Genomic DNA, 23,569 nt, shown 5'->3' on the forward strand with positions numbered 1-23,569 from the left:
GGCCTGGCTTTGTTGGGTTGGCAATGGATTCAAAGATGGGCTTTCCTTGAACAAACATAATCTCTGGTGGTCAACTTTATTTTCTATTCAAGGTGTTCCTTGGCTAAGGTGCATAGGCTAGTGCTTTACATTTTTTTAAATGTGACATAAAGACCCCTAAAGACCTTTTCTGTAGAGTTACTATGAGCTTGCAGTCATGGGAAGACATGTGAGTGCAGTTCTGACTCACTTGTCCAGATTGACAGACTTTTGATCTTCTAGTTTCTGCAGTGCCTTCACATTTGTTACACAAAGTGGGCATTTAGTCTTCTTTCCCTTGGTGGAAAGATTGGAATTGGTATCCAGACACTCTGGTAACTAGCTATAAACCTATGTTGGGTTACTGATGGCTGGTTCCTCACCTGCCCATGGTATTTGTTCTCAACCAACATTGGCATTTGTAATCTTCACATCGCACTTGGAGTCATAGGTTCTCCACTGTGTGGCATGCCATTACTAAACCCAAAATTGCACACTTCACCTGGTGTATTCCTTTTTAGAGCTTGCCTTTGGGCTCTTGACTATGGCATCTAGGAGCTCTTGACCCCTATTGCCATTTTTGTGGTTAACCTAAGTCCTTTTTGCATATTTTTTGGTTCTATAGATGGGCTTAGTGTTAATGGTGATGGATCCATGATCTCTTTCGCCCCTTCTACCTAGAACCTTATTCTTGGCATATGGTCCTTCTGGGTGACAATAACTTGATTCCCTTCAAATACACCCAGATATGGCATGCTGTCAAATTGGAGATCTTATTTACCATTTGGAAAGATTGCAATGCAATCATTTATGCTCACAACACACTTGAGATTAATGTGGCTATGTACTCTAAAGCATGTATTTATAAAAATTTCATGTTGAAAATTCAAGTACAAATAGATAAAATGGCTTTGGAGGTGGTGCACTTATAGGTGCCATCAAGGATGTAGTAGTTTTTCTCACCACTCACTCATGCCTTGCTCTTAATAGCACCACTCTCCTAGTAGTGGTGTTTTTGGTTGGCAACACATTTCTAGAGGTTCTAGTGATTGACACCACTCAGTCTCGCCTCTTTGGAGGTCTATTTTGAGGTGGTCCCCAATGGCTCCTCCTATTGCTCCTGCTACTAGTTGGCCCTCTACCTACTCGAAACCCAAGTGGGTGTTTCCTCGACTGGAATTAGCCATTTGTCCTCCTAGGCCCGAGGACGAGAAAGACAAAGATAATGTTGTTGCTGAAAATGATGGTTGGGCTCCCCCTGAGCCATCTACTCTCCCCACTTTTGGGTGGGGCTCTGATGATAAGGATCCTCGTTCCTCAGCTGGCATTGCACTAGTAGCTTGAGGATTTCTTTGTTTTCTATTATTTTTAAATTTTTTTTGATGAATAGCTAATTTTTGGCCAGTGGCTATATGAACTCGCAAGGTGATCTTGTATCCCCTAACTCCTTTTTTTGTGAATATCTAACTTTATTGTATTTTTTTTTAATATAAGGAAGGGACTATTCATCAAAAAAAAAATCAGAAGTTGCCACATTGTGTAGGAAATTTAGAATCACTTAGCATTTTTCCATCAAATACTTTCCTTAGGTCAATGGACAAGTTGAAACCACTAATAAAACTATTTTAAAAATCTACAAGAAAATCATTAATGCAGCTGGCCATAACTAGCACCTCCAGATTGCTCCTGCCCTTTGGGCTTACCACACCTCCATCCGTACCCCATAGGAGCCACTCCTTTTTACTTTGCTTATGGTTTTGAAGCTATTTTTCCCATCAAAATTGAGCTCCCTTCCCTCAGGATCTCTCTCAAGAATATAATGCGCAAAGAAAACTATTGAGTTTCTCGCTTGCAAGAGATACAACTCCTTGATGAGAGATGCCTCAATGACCTAAATCACCTCTGTGTGTATCAAAATCACCTTCAACTCTAGTTTCACAAAAGGTTAGACCTCAAGAATTTGAGGTGGGTGACTCAATTTTGTAACATAACATAAGGAACCTCTAGAACCATGAAAAGAAAGGAAAATTCGAAGCTAATTGGCGTGGTATGTTTATCATTACAACCAAATATAATTTTGGGGCATATTAGATTGCCACTTCAAATGGAGTTCTACTCCTTGAGCCTATAAATATCCAACACCTCAAGCAGTTCTATGTTTGAGTTTTGTAGTTCTTGTATACTGTTTTTATAGTTCCAAAAAACTCCAAAAACATTTGTAAAATGTTACTAAAGAAATGACTAAATGGAGAAAAAGGTTTGTTGGTCCATTATCTATAAGAGTCATCTCACTTCACATTATTACCCACATTTCATCCCATCTTTGTGCAAAAGTCCTATCTAATTGGCACTTTCCATGCATCCAATAAAAGACCTCTTGTTTGTGAGGCATCCATTCACTTCCATCTTTCAAAAGACCTCTAGTCGGTGAGGCATTCTCCCATCAAGTGTTTGTCCTAATCCCATTACACTAAGATTTTTCCCACAACAATGACCACAACAAAATGTAAATAAAATCACCATTAAGAATTAATGATGTGAGAAAATTATTCTTTCCACAACTATTGCCAACAAAAATTTGTGACAACAACATCAGACAAACAAATTTTCATAGGATATATCCTTCCAACACATGGCATTATAACCTTCACTTTTTGAGCTTAATTTTCTTTGAAGGAACTATGGACTGAATGACTACTTGTTCATGTAGTTTTTTTTTTGGTTGATTTCATGGTTGTGTGTTAGTAGTGGCCTTTTATGGTGTGCTTCGATCTTATATCTCAATATCACCTGAATGGTTCCAACTAACTACATGTGTCATTTATGGTATGATTTGTTGTCATGATTATTTAGTGCATCTATGTTAGTTTTGAGTTATGGTTATGCATTGCTCACTGGGGAAACAAGTTAGCACACTTTCCACCGAAGATCACTTAAAAGACTTTGGGTGTGCCTAGACCTCTCCAATGCATATATGTCATTTGTTCCATCATGACTATGTAAACTACATCTATCATCCTAAAGTATCTATTGTGTTTAGAGTCTAGTCCACGCAAAGGAATATTTTCATCTACACTTCTATAGCATATGGTGCATAACTCCTTTTGAAAAATCAGACTAGGGTGTGCTCTCCCATATAAACACAACTGAGTCCCTTGGTATCATGTAGTTAGGATTCATGTAGTATAGGATTTCATTATGCTCTGCTTGATACAAGGGTTCTATTTATTCCCCCGTCTTATGCTAAAATACTTGATTTATATAAGTGAAAAGTTTGACACATGTCCATTTATTAGGTTCATTCATATTACATTTTTCATATTTCACATTTACACTTTAAGTTTACATCTTTTCACTTTGCATTCATGATTAATGTCTTTTTTTGCTACTGACATTTTCATTTAGGATACATCCATTTCCATATTGTTACATTCATTGCATTATGTATTTCATTCATTGTTAGATCTCATTATTTATTCATTACATTAATTCATTAAGTACATACATCATAAACATTACATTTAGTGACATATACATCATGATACATCTCACAAAGCATATAGTAAATCCATACATGTAACATAACACAATGCATACATTTGGCCATAAGACCTGTATCATCCAAACATTAGTCATCATATATGCATCATAAGAAACATAACATCACATACATCTTGAATCACAATGATAGTAATAGTATCATAACACCATGCATAATACTCATAAACCACCATAAACATCATAAACATCACATGCATAAGAGACCATCATCCATATACATATAGGCTCATCGAATCATGTCATATATATCAAACAAATAAGTGTCCATGTACAACTTCTATACAAACAAATCATGTAGTACATCATGCATAATGAATCATCAAAAAATCATTTCACCTACATCACTGTGTCAAAACTACTTACTATAAAGATCATGCAGTTGGATGTGAGGGCCTTGCCCCTCCTATACCCCCTCCTTATGGAGGCTTGCTCTATCTAACTGATAGCTCTAATCTCTGATGGCCCCCTTATGGTTGATGAGCTAGATGTCTCCTAAAACTCTAGCTATCATAATCTATTGGCATGACATAATGATACAAAGTCCTATAATAACCTACCTCTTGCAAGGCTCATGCCTCATGTTGGCATGCAATTAGTGCCTCCTGCATCACCGTCACCATCCCCCCAGCCTAGACCATCTGTCTAGCAATATCTTATTAGTCGTGATACTCATCCACTTACCTATGATGAGTCTCCCTCTCTACCCATAGGTTGGCTACCTCCTACCAAAGAGTGTTTATCTAAGCCAACTCTTCCATCTTCACCTACATGGTGAAGTTACTAAACTCTCCTACATCTATCCGAGCTTGCAGTGCTACTAAGGCCTCTTGGGCATTGTCTACCCTTGCTCACTCTACATGCACCTCAAATTTTAGATAAGAAACCTCTATCTAGAGATTGTCCCACTTAGCCCTCACTATCTTTGTACCATCTTGTTGAGGTGGCCCCTATACTTGTGGCCCTGGTTGTGGCCCCTACACTAATGATGGCCCTATTGGTACTAGTCCTCTCCTCTGATGGACTCTACATCCTAGATGAACCTGTTGTGCTCCCTACCTTGGTGGTGGCACCACTACTACATGTCCCACATCTCCTCCACCCTATGCCTACACTACTACTCCTGGTACTTTTAGTCACACTAGCTGATGGGTCATCCACCACTATGTATATGTGAGTGTCATCCTTGCATCTACATCATTTTGTCTGTGTACTCATGGCACTAGCTACATACCATGCCATGACATCCTCACCAATCTCAAAGTGGTCCCATGACCCCATAATCTACCACACTCCCAAGATACAACTGGGTATAGGATTTTGTTTGGCACAACGTCCTAAACCTGCTTGATTGTCACTGCACCCTAGAGGGCATATAAAGCATAATAATGTGAATGATCTAACCAATTACCCAATAGTTTGTCTACACGTAAGGTAGGTAGAGCTAATCCTTGCTCTCATCCTCTCCCCCTACTAGTAGTATAGCCCCCTACTGGTCATCGTTGTCATATGGTGTCTAGTCAAACATGATAATCTCATCCAAACATCTCCTCCAAAATCTGACTAACTCAGTTAAGGTGTACTAGATTGGTGGCCTATATTATCATGCATAAGGTTCAATGGGCTATTAGGTCTCTTGCCTCATAATAGGTCATGGCACACCTATGTTCTCCCATGTCCACAACATCAGTAATGTCAACCCTTGACCTATGGTCCATTGTGTCCTATATGTGCACATGTGTAGATCATGATATAGCTGGGCCAAGATAGTGTAACCACAATAGAAGACCATGTCATCATCTTGTAAGAGAGTGCTCAACACTCATGTTAGCTAATTAGAAACCCAATCCCAACATGGTCTAACACCATCCTCCATATAAGTGAGACAAGATAGAGACCAAGCTATGGCAACCTACTCTAATGCCTCCCTCCATGTCAATTATGTTCTCTGAATAGGTAGCCTCTATCGTCACCACTCAAAGCACTCTTGTAGATAGGGATTTGCACCCTATATTACATACTTAGGATATCTCCCATGGATTGGAAATCGAAGAATCTACCACACATCGAAAAGAGTAATTGTCACCTCTCCAATAGGCAGATGAAAGCTAGAGGTTGGTGTATGTCACTACTCTATCAGTGCAAAAATTTGTGTTAAGTGTGCCCTCAGATTGGGCCACTCATGGACATGCTCCAAATTTCATAGCCTCACATGAACCCACTCTACCTTTGTGAGTGTCTCTCCTAACACAATCGTCACTGGGTAGTGCTCCCATGATCGAAATGTCACTATCGCCATCAGTAGCATAGACATGCAATGGTTAGTATATCATTTGTTTCCTGCTCTTTTTACTTATCTAAGCATGGGGCATCATATTATTTCACCCCTTGTTCATCATTATCACCTAATTTTGTCAATTCATCAAAATTGGTGAAGATGCCAATCCATGTAGATATGGATCAGCAAAAATGACAAACTATGGAGACGTCGATCTAGCATATCTGGTGGCTGTGTAGATGTTGATTTTCCTGCTAGTAGCTGCTTAGCTATTATCTTTAGAAATGATGACATGAAGATCATCATCTATGACCTCATCTCTACCTTATGTTTCCCCCCTTTGGCATCTACGCAGATGATAGGATGAACCCTGTCATCTTCAAAGATGATAGGATGAATCCTTTCGTCTTTGCAGCACCCCTAACCCTAGTTTTTTGTTTGCATAGACGATAGAGTGAAGAAATGTTGTCTTCATCCTAACCCCATTTTTCCCCCATTTAATGCATAATAAATGCTAAAATTAAATGTGTAATTAAAACTTTAACAAGCAGGGATAGTTGACTTATCGATGGTCTTGTATCAACTAACCTCTGGTGCTCCTAAACACACTCACCAAGTTGTAGTCTCTTGATCGGATCCATCCTTTTCTCTGGTTCTATGTTCTCTAGGTGTGCAAATGACCCTTCCTTGAGCCCCTTGGAGGCTTATTTAGGCCCTCCAAGGTCCCCATTTGAGCCCATATCTTTTCCTTTGCCATGTCAACCCTTGTTTATCCTCAAGTCATGCAAAAATTTTATCTATGCTTTTTTCCTACTCTTTATTTTCTAGAGTCCTTTTCGCAAAAATTGTGCAAAATTTATTTTTTTCTCTATTTTGATGAGGGGGCACCCTCCTCCCCTATTGTTGCTATGACACAACTATTAGGACTCCTATCCTATCTGGGGCAACCTATATTTTCTTTTCTTTGATATAATGTTGTCTCGACATCACATCAAGGAGGGGCAAAATGTAAACACTTAAAATTGTTCTAAACACTATATTAATTTATTTAATATTTCCTATGACATTATAATTAATTAATTATATTTTTCATATTCTTCTACTTATTTAATTAAATTTATTTGATTAAATAGGTTCATTTCCCTAAGGTATTTAAATTTAACTTAAATACATCCCCTTTAATGTATTAAATTTATTTAATGCATAGTGCTCCATAAATTCCCCTTTAAATAAATTTCAATTTATTTAATTCCCTCCACTTTATTAAAATATATAATCCTATGATTAAGTTAAATCCTATTTAATTTAATCCTAATCCCACCTAAAACTAGTCTACCACCCATCACTCTCATCCTTCTACGCCTACTCATTAATTAATCTCACTTAATTATCCTAAACACCTTTCTAAACACCTTTTAGCTCCTGAGTGTTTGCTCACACATGTGTGAGAAACTAAAGATCCAATAAAGCTTCCATTTTATTATTTTATTCACACCTCTTACACATTTTTCCCCCTTTCCTTTCCCCAAGGTTTCTCACACATGTGAGAAAACCTTGAGCCATCACTTTCATTGAAAAGGCTTATGTTGACCTTTGCATGGCTTGTCTCCTTAGCCCATGTGTCTCCCTTGTGGCATCTATGTGGATGCCACATAGATGCCACCTCTGCAAGGCCTCTCTCAAACCTATAAATAGAGCCTTTGTCTCAAGCATTTCTCATCTCCCTCATTTGTATTGTTATCATGCTAGTTTAGTCTTAGAGATTTTAGAGATTTTATGCTTAGAGCTAACCTTTGGTAGTTGTTTCCATTGTTTAAGTTTCTAGATTTTACATAGTTTCATGGTAGCATAACATCGTTAGGTTTCTTTCTTCATTACATTTCATTTCTATTCACATCCATGGAATCCTTTGAGGATGGCTTACTCATAGCCATTTCTTGAAGGCATTTCACATACATCTTTAGTATAGATTTATATTTGCATTATTGCATTCATTTAATTTGGTTTGAAGGTATTCATTCAATAGTTGTGTTTGGGAGAGAACATCCACATCCCTCCAACTTAAGCACACCAACAAGGCCTCTTACGGGTGCCATTATTGAGCTTCTTTGAGGTTGCATGAGGATTCTAACATGTTGTTTGCATAGTTTTTAAAACTCAAATAGAATTAATAGTTTCTCTATCTTATTTGAATCTTTAAATGCACATGCTACTAATGTTTTCTTATTTCCATGTGCTCCTGACATATTAGGTTTTTCATGCATACACAAACATGATTTATATTAATTCATTGATATGTATAAACATAAAAGGATCATCTACTCAATCCTAATATGACTTAATGTGAATGTATACAATCATTAGCTAGATGATATTATGCATGAGATCTTTATTCAATCACCAAGAGATAATATAATCTGTAAGTATAGATTTTTGCTTACTCAGTTTGGTATTGAATAGTTTTGATTGAATGCAAGAATAATTGCTTGTGTCAATTCAAGACATGAATGATTAATTTAATTTAGCACAAGTACTATGCAAGTGTGGATGTATGCATGTAAAGAAGTTCACATTGTGAACTAATATACATACATACATGCACATATGCATACAATCATCATAATCAATTATCCTTCAATATGAACAAAGCTATTGTATATCAACAAGAGATACATGTTTAGAAAGAAAAAAAAAACATTTAGATAGGTACCTCTTCTCCCCTTGAATAAAATTGTAGAGAAAGGGCACAAAGATCACAAGAGCGCAAAGATCATAAGCGCATGAAGATCACAAGGGTACGACACAACAAAAAAATGTAGCGATCACAAGGGAACAACAACAAAATCCTAAATCACCACTAATATCCACTAACATTCAGAGCTCTCCACCCTCATTCAGATTTCTCCACTCTCTTTTGCATACAACAGATTCAAAATCAATTAAAACAAATGGGGAATGATTAATTTCTTCTTTTTTTTTGTTTGTTTATATTCCATAATCCATAATCCATAAGATCTCTCTGCATATATATGTACATACATAGACACACATATATGTGAATGCATGTATGTATATATACACATGTATAAACATGTGTGTGTGTGTGTGTGTGTGTGTGTGTGTGTGTGTGTGTGTACACACACACACACACACACATACATACATATATATACATACATACATGAAAACAACAATACACTCTAAGAGTTTAGACTTGATCAACAAAATTAATGTTTTACAAGAAAATGCACCTAAAGAATTGTTAGCTCAAAAGAAAGAACATGGTGTTCAAATAGTAGATAAAGTGCTTGACATGAGAGGTTTGTAAGTGAGGGTTTTTACCAATCTTGAAAACTTGAATGCTGAAATGAAAGCTATTGATGATCAAAAACCTATGCTAGAGTTACAACACAATGTGAAGTTGATGTTAGATATAGTAGAGGCAGATATTTAGAAGCTTGATAATCAAAATTTAAGGCTTGGGATAGAAGGAGAGGAGTGGCTTTAGAAAGAGAAGGAGAAGGATTGGCTTTAGAAAGAGACTATATGACATAAACAATAGGTAGACAACATAGAGGATATTATGGGATCCACTAGATAGAATCCAAGAATGTGTTGCGATAGGCACTATGATATTGGAATCACTTGCAAGTGTCTTTGAGAATTTACAGTCCAAATATCAAGAGGACTACAAGTTTTGCAATTTGTCATGTACTGCATCTGCATTTTCTTATAAGAGTGTTTCAAGGATTGGCACAATCTCCCTATGATGATCCCAAGTATCAAATTCTTATAAGAGTGTTTCAAGGTTGGGAACCACTTCAACATCCTTTGCATGGTTTAGAGGTAATGTCATTGTGGGAAAGGATTCTACAAGGGAATGAGTTCATGATTATGGCATTTACATAGAAGCAAAACTTGCTTCTTCAACTCCTAACACTCAACTCTTCACTAAAGTTATTCTTTCAATAGTGAGAATAGATGCTACAAATTCTTGGGAGCCAAGGGACCTTGAACCTATGCTACATTTTCTAGAGACATGGGATAAGTTACTATGAGCTTCAATATTTCATATCATTTTGGATCATATAGTGATGTCCAAATTAATAGCAACAGTAGGTACTTGGGATCCTCATAGGGATTGGGATCCTCATAGGGAGAGTGTGCCAATGCATGCATGGTTACATCCTTGGATTTCATTGTTGGGCCAACATATGGAGCCTTTATATCCAACCATTCATTATAAATTGGGGAATGCACTTCATGCCTGGCATGCAAGTGATGCATCTACATATGAAATTTTAGCACCTTGGAAAACTGTATTTGGTCCTGCCAGCTGGGAATAGTTGATTGTTCATTTTATTGTACCTAATTTGATGAAATTTCTAGAGGAATTTGTAATCAACCCAACTAATCAACAACTAGACCCATTTCACTGGGTTATACCTAGTTTCTTTCTAAAAATATCTGCTATAATATGTTTTTGTAAATTTCTTGCAAACTCTGCCCATTTTTCCTAGTCTACATTATGTTTGTACAGGATCTTAGGGTAAGTTACTTAACATGGGTTGAGTGAGTTTTGTTTGTTTATTATTTAGATTCTAGAATATGTACGCAATTGGATCAATTTTTTTATTGTGCTAAGATGTAATAAGTACCTTAAAAAATATCTCTAAGATATACATGTTTAAAAGGAAATATAAAGAGGTACATGTTGAGAAGGAAAGGAAAAGAAAATTTACATAGCCCTTGAAGAAAATCACATAGCAAGCACACAAAGATCACAAGAGCACAACATGGTAATGAAATCACAAAGCAAGGGCACAAAGATCACAAGGGCATGACACAATAACAAAATTGTAGAGAAAGGGTACAATAAAAAAATAATAGAGCAAGGGCATGACAATGAAATGTAGATATCACAAGAGCACAACAAAAAAATCATAGAGAAAGGGCATGGTAATGAAATGCAAAGATCATAAAAGCATGACAATGAAATTGCAGAGCAAGGGCATGACAATGACATGCATAGATCATAAGGGCATGACAATGTCTAGAGCTCTCCACCCTCGTTCGGAGCTCTCCAAACTCTTTTGCACACAACTCTCCATAATCAAAATAAATGGGGAATGATTTATGTAATGTTTCTTTTATTTATTTATTTATTTATACTCATGTGGGCATCACAATTACAACACCAATATTGATATTGTGATGTCATTGGGGACAATTACAAAAAACATGAAAATTGCCATAAATTACATCGTCATCATAATTTGACACCAAATGTTGTAGTGTCTCTCTCTCAACATCACTAGCTCTCCTTGCTATCTCCTCTTTTAAAATCCTCTTCATCTATCAAATGATATGGAACTCCACACTATTAGTAAATGTCTCTCTAGTAGGTTTGAGAATCTGTTACTAGTAGGTTTGACATCAATGACAACATAACAATTATTCCAATTGTAGTTTCCAACTATGATGCACACTTTGTATGATCAATATAGATGGAAACTTGATGTTGGTACAATATAGTACATATGCATGATCAATTTTGTGAAGAAAGCTACAAATAAAAAATCAAGTATTGAATATATCAACACAATCATAAAGGTTTTTGTAACTATACCTTTATGTGTACAAAATATATCATTATTTATGCATGTTTGAGTTGTGGGCTCATCTTGCTACTTTTGTAATTGTAATACCAACTCCTAACATGGTTGAGGCTTTTAAAAATTCCTAGTCCTCTAATAAGGACATATAAACTATACGAATGTAATAGACTCGTAACAAGGTCAATATCTTTCACAAGTTACTTTTGATGAGCGGATCATTTCGTGGGTACCATTCTCACCAGGCTTTTCCCTTTTCCAAGGTTTCCCAAGTCAAAAAATAATGGTGTTATTATATTATTTTCATTGTGTTACTATTCTATTAACTTTTCAATTTTATTACATATGCATGTTGAAAGATTATTAAAGATATCCATAGTTGGGCAAATGTTTGTGGAATGCTGATTCACCAACCCCCTCTCCATTTTAGGATTCCCTATTTTGAACAAGATGTTGACCCTATTAGGAGTTTATTACATACATATTGGATTTTTCCTTATTAGAGGACTAGGCCTTGTTAGAAGCCTCAACCATATTAGGAGTTGTACTTATAATAAGAAGGTGAGATCACTTCTCATAAGAACATAGAAAACCTTAGAAGTAATGTAAAATAATATCAAAACCTTGACTATGTTGATATCTTCAAAATCTTAAAAGTTCTTTGAAGTTTCTTGCATCAAATATTTCATACATTTGTCTACTCTTCTCTAATCATAAAACTCACATCTATACAATACTAATAAAGTGTGTATATATCTTAAACTTCCTCAAGGACTTTATGGAAGTTCTTTGGCTTGATGATTTAGAGGCTTGATGATTTAGAGACCTTGTATAGCTATTACTATTGGAGTCTTGGTTCAATTTACTTTATGTTTCTACCTTTCAAACATGGGAAGGACATTAGTATGGACATTAGAAATAATTGAACCCCAATTATTATTTTTTTTTCAACTATATCATTCCCATATATTGGAGCAACTTGAAAAATATCTTCTCAACACCAAACCATGGTAACAAAGAAAACCAAATCATAAATATAAACCAATTTAAACTTGAAACATAAAGTAAATTGAACCAAGACTCCAATAATCAAAATTTGAACTAGATAAAGTCATCTTTGGATCTCACTATAAAATAACTTGACCATTTGTCATGATACTATATTCTAGATTATATGCTATAGCTAAATGAATTTGACTTAAAATCATAGCCCTAATGAAAATCAAACCTACCTTTACTCATGTTTTGAAATTATGATAGATTAAAACCTAAATCTAATGATAAACCCAAATATACCATAAAACTATTAAAGCACCATATTGAACTATAACTATTAAAAATACTCTTATCATAATGTGAGTATTGAATTGAATTGAATGCTAACCTTAAACCAAATTCATTATTACATCAAGTTGAACCATAGTTTTAAATCATGCTTTACCCTAAGACAATTAAATAAGTATTTGTACTAAAAATGACCCAACCATCAAATATATTTATAACTCTAACATTAAACTAGATCAAATCCGATTAGTAACCCCAATCTAAAAGAAATTGAGTGGTGACAGTAATTCTTATTTAATTTTTAACTTGAAAAAGAATGAAATTGTACCATGAAACTATTTCTAAATAAAATTGTTATATATTCCAAAATAAATTCTATATTAAACTTAATGTGATTTTGTTGGTACTTAACAACATAGAATATATCCCCACCTTAATCCAAATTGAACCTTTGCCCTAAACTAAAGTTACTCATTCTTTCATGGAATTGAACCCTAGTTATAAACAAGGTCAAACTCATTTCATAGGTAAGCCTAAACCAAATTAAGACCTCTTGCTATTTTGAAATCAAATCAAACATAGATAGAACCCCAATCCCAATGCTTGAACAATATTTAATTATATCCTTAAGTGTTCTTCAATATTAACTAAAAGAAATCCTAATTTTATTGGTACTTGAAAGCCAACCATAAACCATTTTTACCCCTATGCCTAATTGGAACTCTAAACCTAAGTAAATGCTAAACACAACCCTGAACCAAAAGAAGCCCAACTCCTATTCAAGACCACAATTTTTTTTTAATATTGAACCAAACAACCTCAAACATGACCCTACATTGAATTAAAATCATAATAATCTTTATCGTAACCCTCACCCAATATAAGTTCCAAACGTAATTAAATTCAAACCATACTTTAAACATAGCCCAAATTAAAATATAATTAATTTATCATATAACAAAAAAAAAATTATTTCAATATAAAAGTTTAAACTATAAATCATATCAAATTGGAATTTTAAACTTAACTAAATGTTAAACACAACCCTAAAACAAAGTGAACTTGAATCATATTTGAAACCATAAACCTATTTGAATATAGAACTGAACAACCCGAACCATCACTCTAAATTAAACTAAATCCTAGACCAAAATCAATAATAATAACCCTTACTTAAAGTAAATCCTAAATACAATCAAATTCAAATCTTATTTCAAACATTGACATCGAGAGGTAATCTGGGTAAACTTGGTATTGGCACTTGCACAAGGGATCATGGTGGTATAGTGCAAGCAATTAAAGCTAACCCAATCCTCGAGGAACTAACAACATCGCTGAAGCTCAAACTTTTCTCATTAGGCTGGTGTTGGCTAAGTGAAGATGTTTTAATAAAATCCACATCGAAGGTGATTTCATGGTTATAATTAATGCATGCATCAAGAGATCACTCTTGAATTGGAAATTCATGTATATTATGAATACAATTTGGAATCTTTTAGACTCTTTAGATGATCATTGTATCTCTCATACCTACCGAGAAGGTAACATAGTCACATATTTTCATGCTAATCTGGGTTGTAATGAAGTTAATTTTGACAGTTTCAGCCCTCATACTCAATTCTTTGAATGACAACAATTATAGGAGCTTATTGAGAATGAGAAGTCTTGACATTTAAGTCAACATGTATATGTTTTTGTTCACACATGTCATTCAATTATGTTTTGTAATGGCATCCCATTCTTCTCTTCTCTTCTTTATCTTCTTCTCTAGTGTATTTGGGCTAGGATTCAAAGTTTTCTTCCTGGTTCTTTCTCTGATGAGCCCTCAAATCATATTTATATATTAATAAATCATATTATCGTTAGCCCACTTTTACTATAAAAAATCTTACTTCAAACATAATCTAAAAATTAAATATAATTAAGCTGAGAGGCTTTCTATAGTGGTAGCAGTCTTCAATATAAACATTTTTCATTTAAAAAAAAATTTGACGTTCATTTACTTGTCATAGAAATAAAATAGAATCTTAACAGTTACAGGGACTAAATATAATTAAAATCTTGAAAGTTGAATGCAATGGATAGTTTAACTCAATGTGAAATGGTGGCTTTTTAATTTATAATCAGTTCCTCCTCAATGTAGGGTGTATTTGTTCCACTTTCCAAAATATGATTTACAATCTTCTTATGATTATGCTACAAATTAGAGCATAAAATAAAAATAAATTCAAAACATTTATTACCATTGCTTATTTTATTGCTATGATTTTTTGTATTGCTATAATTTTCTTTAATTTGTATATTTCATGTTTGGATGTGATGAAGTAGATCATTCTCTAAATTTGATTTGTTTGGATTTTTGAATCTCATAAAACTAAAAAAGAGTTTTAAAATTTAAGATTTGTATGTATTTTTTTCGAATAGATTTAAGATTTCTATGTATTAAGGGATAGTATATATAAAACAAATAAACTAACACTAATTCTGTTAAAATTGGATACCTTCAGACTTATTTTTCAAAAAAAATGAATTAAATTTTTAGGTATGCTAGTTAATTAGTCATACATAAAACTTATATCCATCCAATTCAAATACCACTTATAAAATTAATATACTACATAATAAATATTAGAATTTTATTTAGTAAAAAAACTTATCTACTTAAAACTTAAAGCCTCCATATATATTATAGAACTAGTATTATGGGCCAATGATCATTTTCTTTTCCAAGAAGAAAATTGAAGTTCACCACCATATAGATTCATGGATATGTATGCTAAAAACATCTACTACACTTCTCTCACACTAGGAAAATTAGAAGTCTAATTGACGGATTGATTTTCGACATAACAGCTGAGGAGATGTTAGTTTGTATTGATTAAACAAGGCGTCAAGGGAAATTCAAGTTCCATGGACTCCACATCATCTCCACGCCATCTGCAGAATGAGAAGAACACGTTTCACTCTGTTCAGAAATCTGATAAATCCGATCGCCATTAAAATCCTTTGACAAGTCCAATGCAGGCTCAGTCGTATAACGAAAGTAATCAGAAATCCCATTGATTGCATACAGAGAAGCCGAGATTTTCCTCTCATAACTTCTCCTCCTCATCGCCTCCCTCAACATCGAAGAATTGCACTCTCCAAAATCTGTTACCAATCCTGCAAAATCTGCAATTTCGCTCTCGCTGGGCTCTGCAATCTCTTCAGCAATTTCAAATGGGCAATACCCACTTACGATTTCCTCACCACCTATCAAATTCAATCCATCATTCATAATCCCCTTTTCGAAATCATCAAGGGATTCAATAGATGCAAAGCCCTCTCCACCAGGGGAGCATATATCAGCGTAAACAGAACATTCATCTGTGCCCATCAACACATGATTACTCTGTTCTTGCAGTTCTACAGTGTTATTCTCCCCCTGTTCTTGAGAATCGTGAGAAAAAACAGTTAGGTCAGTGTCCTTGCCTTCACATTCCCCCTCACCCATTGAATTACTTGCAGTAATGGAACCTAAACCATCACTATTGCTTTCCCTGCTACTCTGCCCCTGTTCTTGACAATTATGAGAAAAACCAACTGGGTCAGTGTCTTTACCTTCAAAAATCTCCTCACCCATGGAGATTCTTGGAGCAATCATCATGTTGGTTAAGATGGAACCCTTGCTTTCAATGCAAGAGGGCTTCTGCGAAGGCAAGGAACTCTTCATATCAACAACACGATCATTGTCATCAGAGCTCAGATGCTCTGTTTCCATCTTAACTTTTGACTGAAGAAACTGATTCCCGAGACAATCTGGTCCGGAATCATCAGAATTAGAGAGCAAATGGGGATTGGAAACAGAGTCCATAGTCTTGATTTTGGCATTTGCATCCTTGAGCCTCAGGAGGAGCATCCGGGCAGTCCTAGAAGGCAGGGCAGAGGTCCCATGAGTATGAGGGGCAGGAGATGGCAAGAAATTGGTTCTTGTGTTTTTCCCTCTCAGAAGGCAGGCAGCCTCATCATATGCCCGGGCAGCATCCTCTGCTGTGTCAAAGGTGCCCAACCAGAGTCTGATCTTTTGAATGGTGTCTTTTATCTCAGCAACCCATCTCCCTGATGGCCTCTGTCTAATACCCACATACTTTTTTCTGTTCCTTCCCAGATTTCTGCCCAAAAATTCTTGACCTTGTATGGATATATCCTTCTCTAATGCTGCAAAATTGGTCTTAGCATTAGCTATTCTTGATCTTTTTGGAGGCATAGTTGACATTTCCTTGGCCATTGGTAAGAGTTGAAAATGAATCAGACTGACAATTCCCTGACCCCCCCCTGCTTTCTCTAAGATTAGAGGAATGAATTAGAGTTGTTAATAACTTAATAGTGCACCTTATAGCAGATGGATTGAGTCTAGTTCTTCCGATTTTAAACAATATTATATGTGATGCTAGATCATTAACGTATTAGGCACCTGCACCAGTGGCACCATTCAATTTGGGTGGTGAATAAGCCAATGAGAAAGGTTGAATGGAATCAGTCAGCCTTGTCAATTTCCAATAGGAAGATGGCAGAGGCATTATTGTAATAGAGGAAAGATACATATGATTTCCTTTTGCTAACCTGAATTTCCAATGTGGATTTATAACAGGATTGTACTAAAGAGTTCATTTCTGATATTCTGATTTGGTTAGATTGAGTTGCGCAAGGACTTAGAACGGTATTTGCGGGAAGCACATTCAAGAAGATCGCTCAGGTGTTGCTATGACATTAAAGCAAAAATTATACAAATAATAGGCTATCAAGGGGTGGCAGAAAAGAACTACATATAATATGTAGGGATAGGCTAAATCTATCCAAAATGTACTAAAGACCCCAAAAAAAAAGTCAATTTTTTTTTTTCAGATTTACAAAAATGTAGTGTTTTTTTTTCCAATTTATTTGTTGTTTTCAACTACAAATTATGTAGATATGAAGATCAAACGTTGAAATTTTCAGAAAAATTCTCGATCAACTGTACAGTTTGGATGGACGATAGCCACATAGATTCTCCTCTTATTAAGAACATGGTTATGTTAAAATAAAAAGAAGGAACCATGACAATATTGACAATCCAGGAGAGTATATATCTAAAAGTTTCATTAACTAATTTATATTTTGAATTATTATGAAAATACTATTTTAGCATTCTTGATTATACTATTTGCATCATAAATAAACCTAGTTAAACTTGAGATACGTCAGACCTTACTGGCCACACCATCTCTCTAGAATTAGAAATAAAATTTGTTACCAATATTATGTTTTCATATCAAATAAATTTTAGTTGTAATGCAAAATGTTATAGTAAATTTTATTTGGAAATGTGCTTGTAGTTAATTCTTAAATTGTTATAATGTTATTAATAAAGTAGTTAAATATATATGAGCATGGTTATAATATTAATTAACTTTATAATTGTAGAGGAGAAAATTTCATCTCATATATACTTTCATTTTATAATCATTTTGTTCCTATTTTTAGATGGGTTAGTTCTATTGTTAACCATGTTAATCATTATAAAATAATTCAAAAGTAACACAATTCTTATTACCTTTTGTACCTTATACTGAATTATAGGTCCAAAAACTAATAAGAATCATGGCAATAAAAAAATTCACCTTATTTACACTTCATTTTTTTGTTAGATCAAGTTGATTCCCTCTAAATGTGTGATAATTGTCCACAAAATTGGTTGTTTTCAACTATTACAAATATATTGTCCTAGGTGCATTATGCAACAAAACACCATTATGTAGTAAATAGTTTTAATTGAACTTGAAATCCATTCAAAATAAAAATGTAGATCAAAAGAACTTATCAAAAGCATGAACTTTCAATCAAATTTAATTCAACAACTTAATATTAGTAAAAAAATACACTAAATTCTACTTCGACTAGACTTATTATTTTATATGCTTATTTATTACATGGGATCATAATTAAGTTAGTTTTATATAAGATTTGGTTAAAATGTACTATTAGTTATCTTTTATTTTTCATATGTTTATATATATATATATAATTGTCAATCGTAACTTCTCTAACTCTATTAGATATTCCTTTAGAACCAAATTAAAAGCAATTTTTATATTATGAAAACAATATGTAAATATTAATAATATCAGATTTTCACAATCGAATCTAGAAACAAAATTATATTAAAATGTAAATAGAAATACATAAGGGCCAAGTAGAACTCCAAGTCTTCTATCAAGCATAGAAATGACAAATACTATTGAAATTTCCCTAGAGATATTTTCCCAAAACAATAAATCTATCTACCTATTACTTGATTAATTCTTCAACCAAGTTTATCAGAAACCCAAATAAAAAATGATTCTTATATCATCTTTGATACAATTGGCATAAGTCTAACCCATCAAAACATAGCAGCAAAAGGAGCATACAAGACACATAATGAACACCTCAAGCATCAATTGTTATTTCTCTTCATCTTGAACAGAAGAGGAGGTTGAAGGCCTTGCAATATCCATACCAACAAAATAGTGCATGGGATAAGGAATCGTAATATTCCTAGCCACATTATGCAAAATTTGATCGAGATTCCCCAAGAAGGAATTATTAACCACCCTACCTCTTAACTCCCCCTAATGACCACTTTCTTCTTATGAATTGTCAAAACAATAGAAAAAAGCACAACATAGAGAGAGCCCACCTAACTAGGGTGCCTCCATATAGGAGATCTTAAGTTCCATTCTCACCTATATATGTGGCGTGGCCCACTATGTACTAAAAACAAATGAAGAAACACGATGGATATATCAGTTGACTTTATATATGTGTATGAAGAGCTCGTGGAACTAGGAATGATTTACCATCTTGCCAAGTCACTTATTTTTCTATAGACTCAATAAGGAAAATTTCCTTTTACCTACTAGAAACCTACTAGGGAAATCCATGGAGATCAAGAGAAACAAAACAAGGAGAAAAATTGATAAGAGAGAAACTAAAACAAGGAATGAGTTCCCTTTCTAAGAAAGATTGTTTAATTTTGCCAAAAAACATCCAATAATCCTTTCATCTTAGAGGAATTTTTCATAAATGCTTCATTATAGCAACATGTAGGGAGGGGCTATCCATCCTTTACACTAGTTGAGGTGGCTAATATTTAACCGACTCCAAATATTTTCAATAAGATTTCTTATTTATCTCATGCTCTCTAGGTTGTCAATCCTACTATCCAAATAATGAATTGAAGAGTGGGCCTAATATTTGACTATTTTAGAAAATTTGATGAATTCTCTGTGACATCATTATTCAAGATGGAATCCACATAGAATAACATAAATGCATTGGTCAATAGCCAACAAATCAAATGAATCCTCACCATCTCAAACACCATCTATTCTAGACCATGAAACAAAATTGTATTATGAATTATCTTCATCCAATACAACCAAATTCAATCCCATTTGCAACTTTATTGGCCAATTTATCTACCCCATTATTAGCTTCTCTATAAGTATGGCTGATTGTTTAGGCCTTGGAATATTTTGTCAGTTTCAAAGATCTTTCTAGAAGTTCCTTTTATTTCCAATTGGGCATAGATCTTGAGCTTAGTGCATTAACCACTACTTTTGTCTCCTTGAATTTCAATTTTATCTATCTCTAAATCTGTAAACATGAATAGAAGTTATGAATGAATGCATTGAATTCTACCACATTGTGGTTGTTGCCACATAGCCTAAAATATCTTGAATGTGTGAGGGGGAATTAAAATTCTATGTCAATAGGAATTCATTTTAGATTAATATAGATTTTTACGAAAGAAGGCTATTTTTCAAATTTACTAATATAAATTAAACATGATCTTTGATCAATATTTTAATCTACAAAACTTTTAGATTAGAAAACAAAAATTCTATGAATTAGTAAATCTAGTTGTCATTAATCTATATTATAATTTTATATATAAGAAATTTTTTGAATTAATTTTCTATAAAGAAATTTATCAATATTTAACATCATATTCTATAATCTAAATATATAATGAACGCTTGTACATAAATGAGAAATTATTATAAAATCTACATCTAGAAGCTACCTAGATTTGTTTTCCCATATACTACAATTTTTTGTAATGATTCATTTCAATTATCTCAACTTACCGCGGAGTTCGTAAGATTAGTTATTGTCGTTTACACAGTGCAACTGATATTAAATATGAGCTGCCGAAGAGCCGAACCTATTTCAAACACCTGAAAGAATACAAAGAATGCAGACATCAGGTTATTTTATTATTATTAACAAGAATATATATATTGTTTAAGAAGCCATTAGAACAAGCGATAAATCGATGCATATGGTGAATGAGAAGACGAACGTGTAACAATATTATTATGATCAGCTCAATACATATTCATACCATTGGCCTTTTATGAACGAAAATTTCGAAGAGTCTCTCTATTAAAATCCAGTGAAAAATACAAAACTTGTGAAGCCCAGCGCTGCTTGTTCTCTTCTAATATATCGAACATTTGGTTTTAAAAGGGTTCGAACAAATTAATTTAACATAACTGAGAAACAGTAAAACTTTTGTGGGCTCATAACTATTATGATTATGATAATTTCAGCCTTTGATTACACTTGACAAGAGTTACATTTTCCCTCCAACGAGACATGATAACATACGTAACAAGCAGAATATATTCATTTATAACATGAATCAACTATTATATTTCTAGTTGGTTAGCTTATACTATATAATCAATTCATTATCTTAAACATAACTGTATAATGGAGTATGTATGTTGTTGTAGAACAAGCTTTCCAACAAATTTGAGAATATTGTATAAAGTTGAGGATTTGTCAATTGTAGAAATACTTCTAATATAATAGTATATCCACCATGGCAGCGAAGATTATATTAGAGAATCATTAGAATGGAATTTTTAAAATATTGTAGCTAAGGAGAAATAGTGAGGATTCCTAATAAGCACATATAATTACTTGCAATAAATTAACCATTATATTATTAGGAAGGTTTTGTATATTGTAGCATCACTAGGTCATGGTCTAAGGATGTATGTATATTGTCATAGATCAAACATTTTTCCAGCTAGTGTGACTAATAATTAATACCAATGAAGATTCATAGCAATAGAAATATCTACAATACACAACTTTTCTACAAGTCATGTTGCTATGAATAAGGTATATCACCCAATTACTTCATCTAACATGTAAATTCACATGTTAGTTTACTCAAATTCTTCAAATATTTCAAGAAATATTAGTTGTGATAAGCTCCTACATTTACAACTTGAGGGGATAGAAAATGCTCATAGATGAAACATATTACATATAATTGGAACTAAAAAATAGAGCAAAAGATTAGGCAAAGAAATAAGACACTTGAATTATTGTGGTTCACCACAATTGTGGCTACACATCCATACTGAATAGATAATTGTATTGAGTAAACAAAGGATGATTGCAATGATACAACAACAAATAAAGACACCAATTACATACACATGAAGAATCACATAGCTCAAGAAACATATAATTGAAAGAAAAACGAAGGCCCCATTAAGCTTCACTTAAACAATCCTTATTATTACCCTTCTAAAAAATAGATTTTTAATAGAAGACTTGTTTTTGGCAAAAAAAACAAAAAAACAACTTCTTCACCAAATTATATTTAACACCTCTAGAGTAATGCCTATTATTCATTTTTCTCCATTATCCCAATCACATTTTTTTGGTAGCTTTTGTAAACTGTTTAATGAAAATTTTGAAATTTTAAAATCTCCCAACCAGTATGGCATTCGACAAAACAAAAATCTTTGAAATTTTAAAATCTTCGAACCAGTAAGGCATTCAATAAAAAAATAATCAAAATATCTTTGGTTATGTCAGTAACACCCCTATAAAGAGATCCTTTAATTATGTCAGTAACAGCAGCTCTCACAATATTAAATTTAATTATTTTCTTGAGCAACACATTTTTAGGGTTAGTATCACATGAATTCAACACTAAAACTCCTCTTTCGTTGCAGATTGGTGGTTTTTTAAAAAATTAATTAAGAAAATTCAATAAAACAAACTCTGCATCTCTCCCAAACAATGGTATGTCATCCAAATTCAAATGGGTTACCATCCCCATGTAAAATCCCCAAAATGATTAAAGATTTAATGCAAATGAAAATACAAACACTCCAAACTATAAAGAAACAACCAAATATATGGAAAACCAAATAATAGTGGGAAAAACTATAGGGAATAGTCAATCATATCCTTGATAAATGAGATGAGATTTCATAAATCGTAATTCAAGATATTGTCAATGAGTATAATATGCATGAGGCTGATGTTTCTACTACTTTAAATAAATGGATGAAGCTATTCTTTCTATAAATTTTACCATTGACTAAATTTCAAAAAAATGAAAATACAATAAATTTTTAATAAAATTTCAGTATTTTTGAAAAAAATTGACTATGTTTTGGTGAATTTGAGAATAATGTTTAGCTTTTTTTTTTAAAAAAATCTTTAGTACATTTTGTTTGAAAATTAGCCAACACCAAAATAAATTGGATCTGATAATACCACATCCCTAACTACAATAAGTGTAGGGCCCTGCCCTTTCTTGCTTTGAAGGTGTAGCAGAAAAACCATTAAGTCATGACCCAATGGAGGCATTCAAGAAACAATTGAGAAAACAATATGAAAAAATATCCTTACAAATAATGCTTAATAAAGTACCAACTCTTAATCCACAATCACGATATAGTACTTCAAGAAGCAAAGCTCTTGTAAAAGAGTGTATTCC

The 23,569-nt window shown here is 33.6% G+C and overlaps 1 protein-coding gene across 1 annotated transcript; it reads right to left on the minus strand.

Moving 5' to 3' along the window:
* Positions 1 to 15,643: 15,643 nt before the first annotated feature.
* On the minus strand, positions 15,644 to 17,020 carry LOC149564767 (uncharacterized). Its single transcript, XM_089816224.1, has one exon. It carries the CDS (start codon positions 17,018 to 17,020, stop codon positions 15,644 to 15,646), a length of 1,377 nt encoding a protein of 458 aa, XP_089672350.1.
* Between the last annotated feature and the right edge of the window lie 6,549 nt (positions 17,021 to 23,569).

Source organism: Cupressus sempervirens, chromosome 3 (assembly GCF_028749045.1).
Source record: "Cupressus sempervirens isolate cs-2001-9-10 chromosome 3, ASM2874904v1, whole genome shotgun sequence".
Taxonomy (NCBI): domain Eukaryota; kingdom Viridiplantae; phylum Streptophyta; class Pinopsida; order Cupressales; family Cupressaceae; genus Cupressus; species Cupressus sempervirens.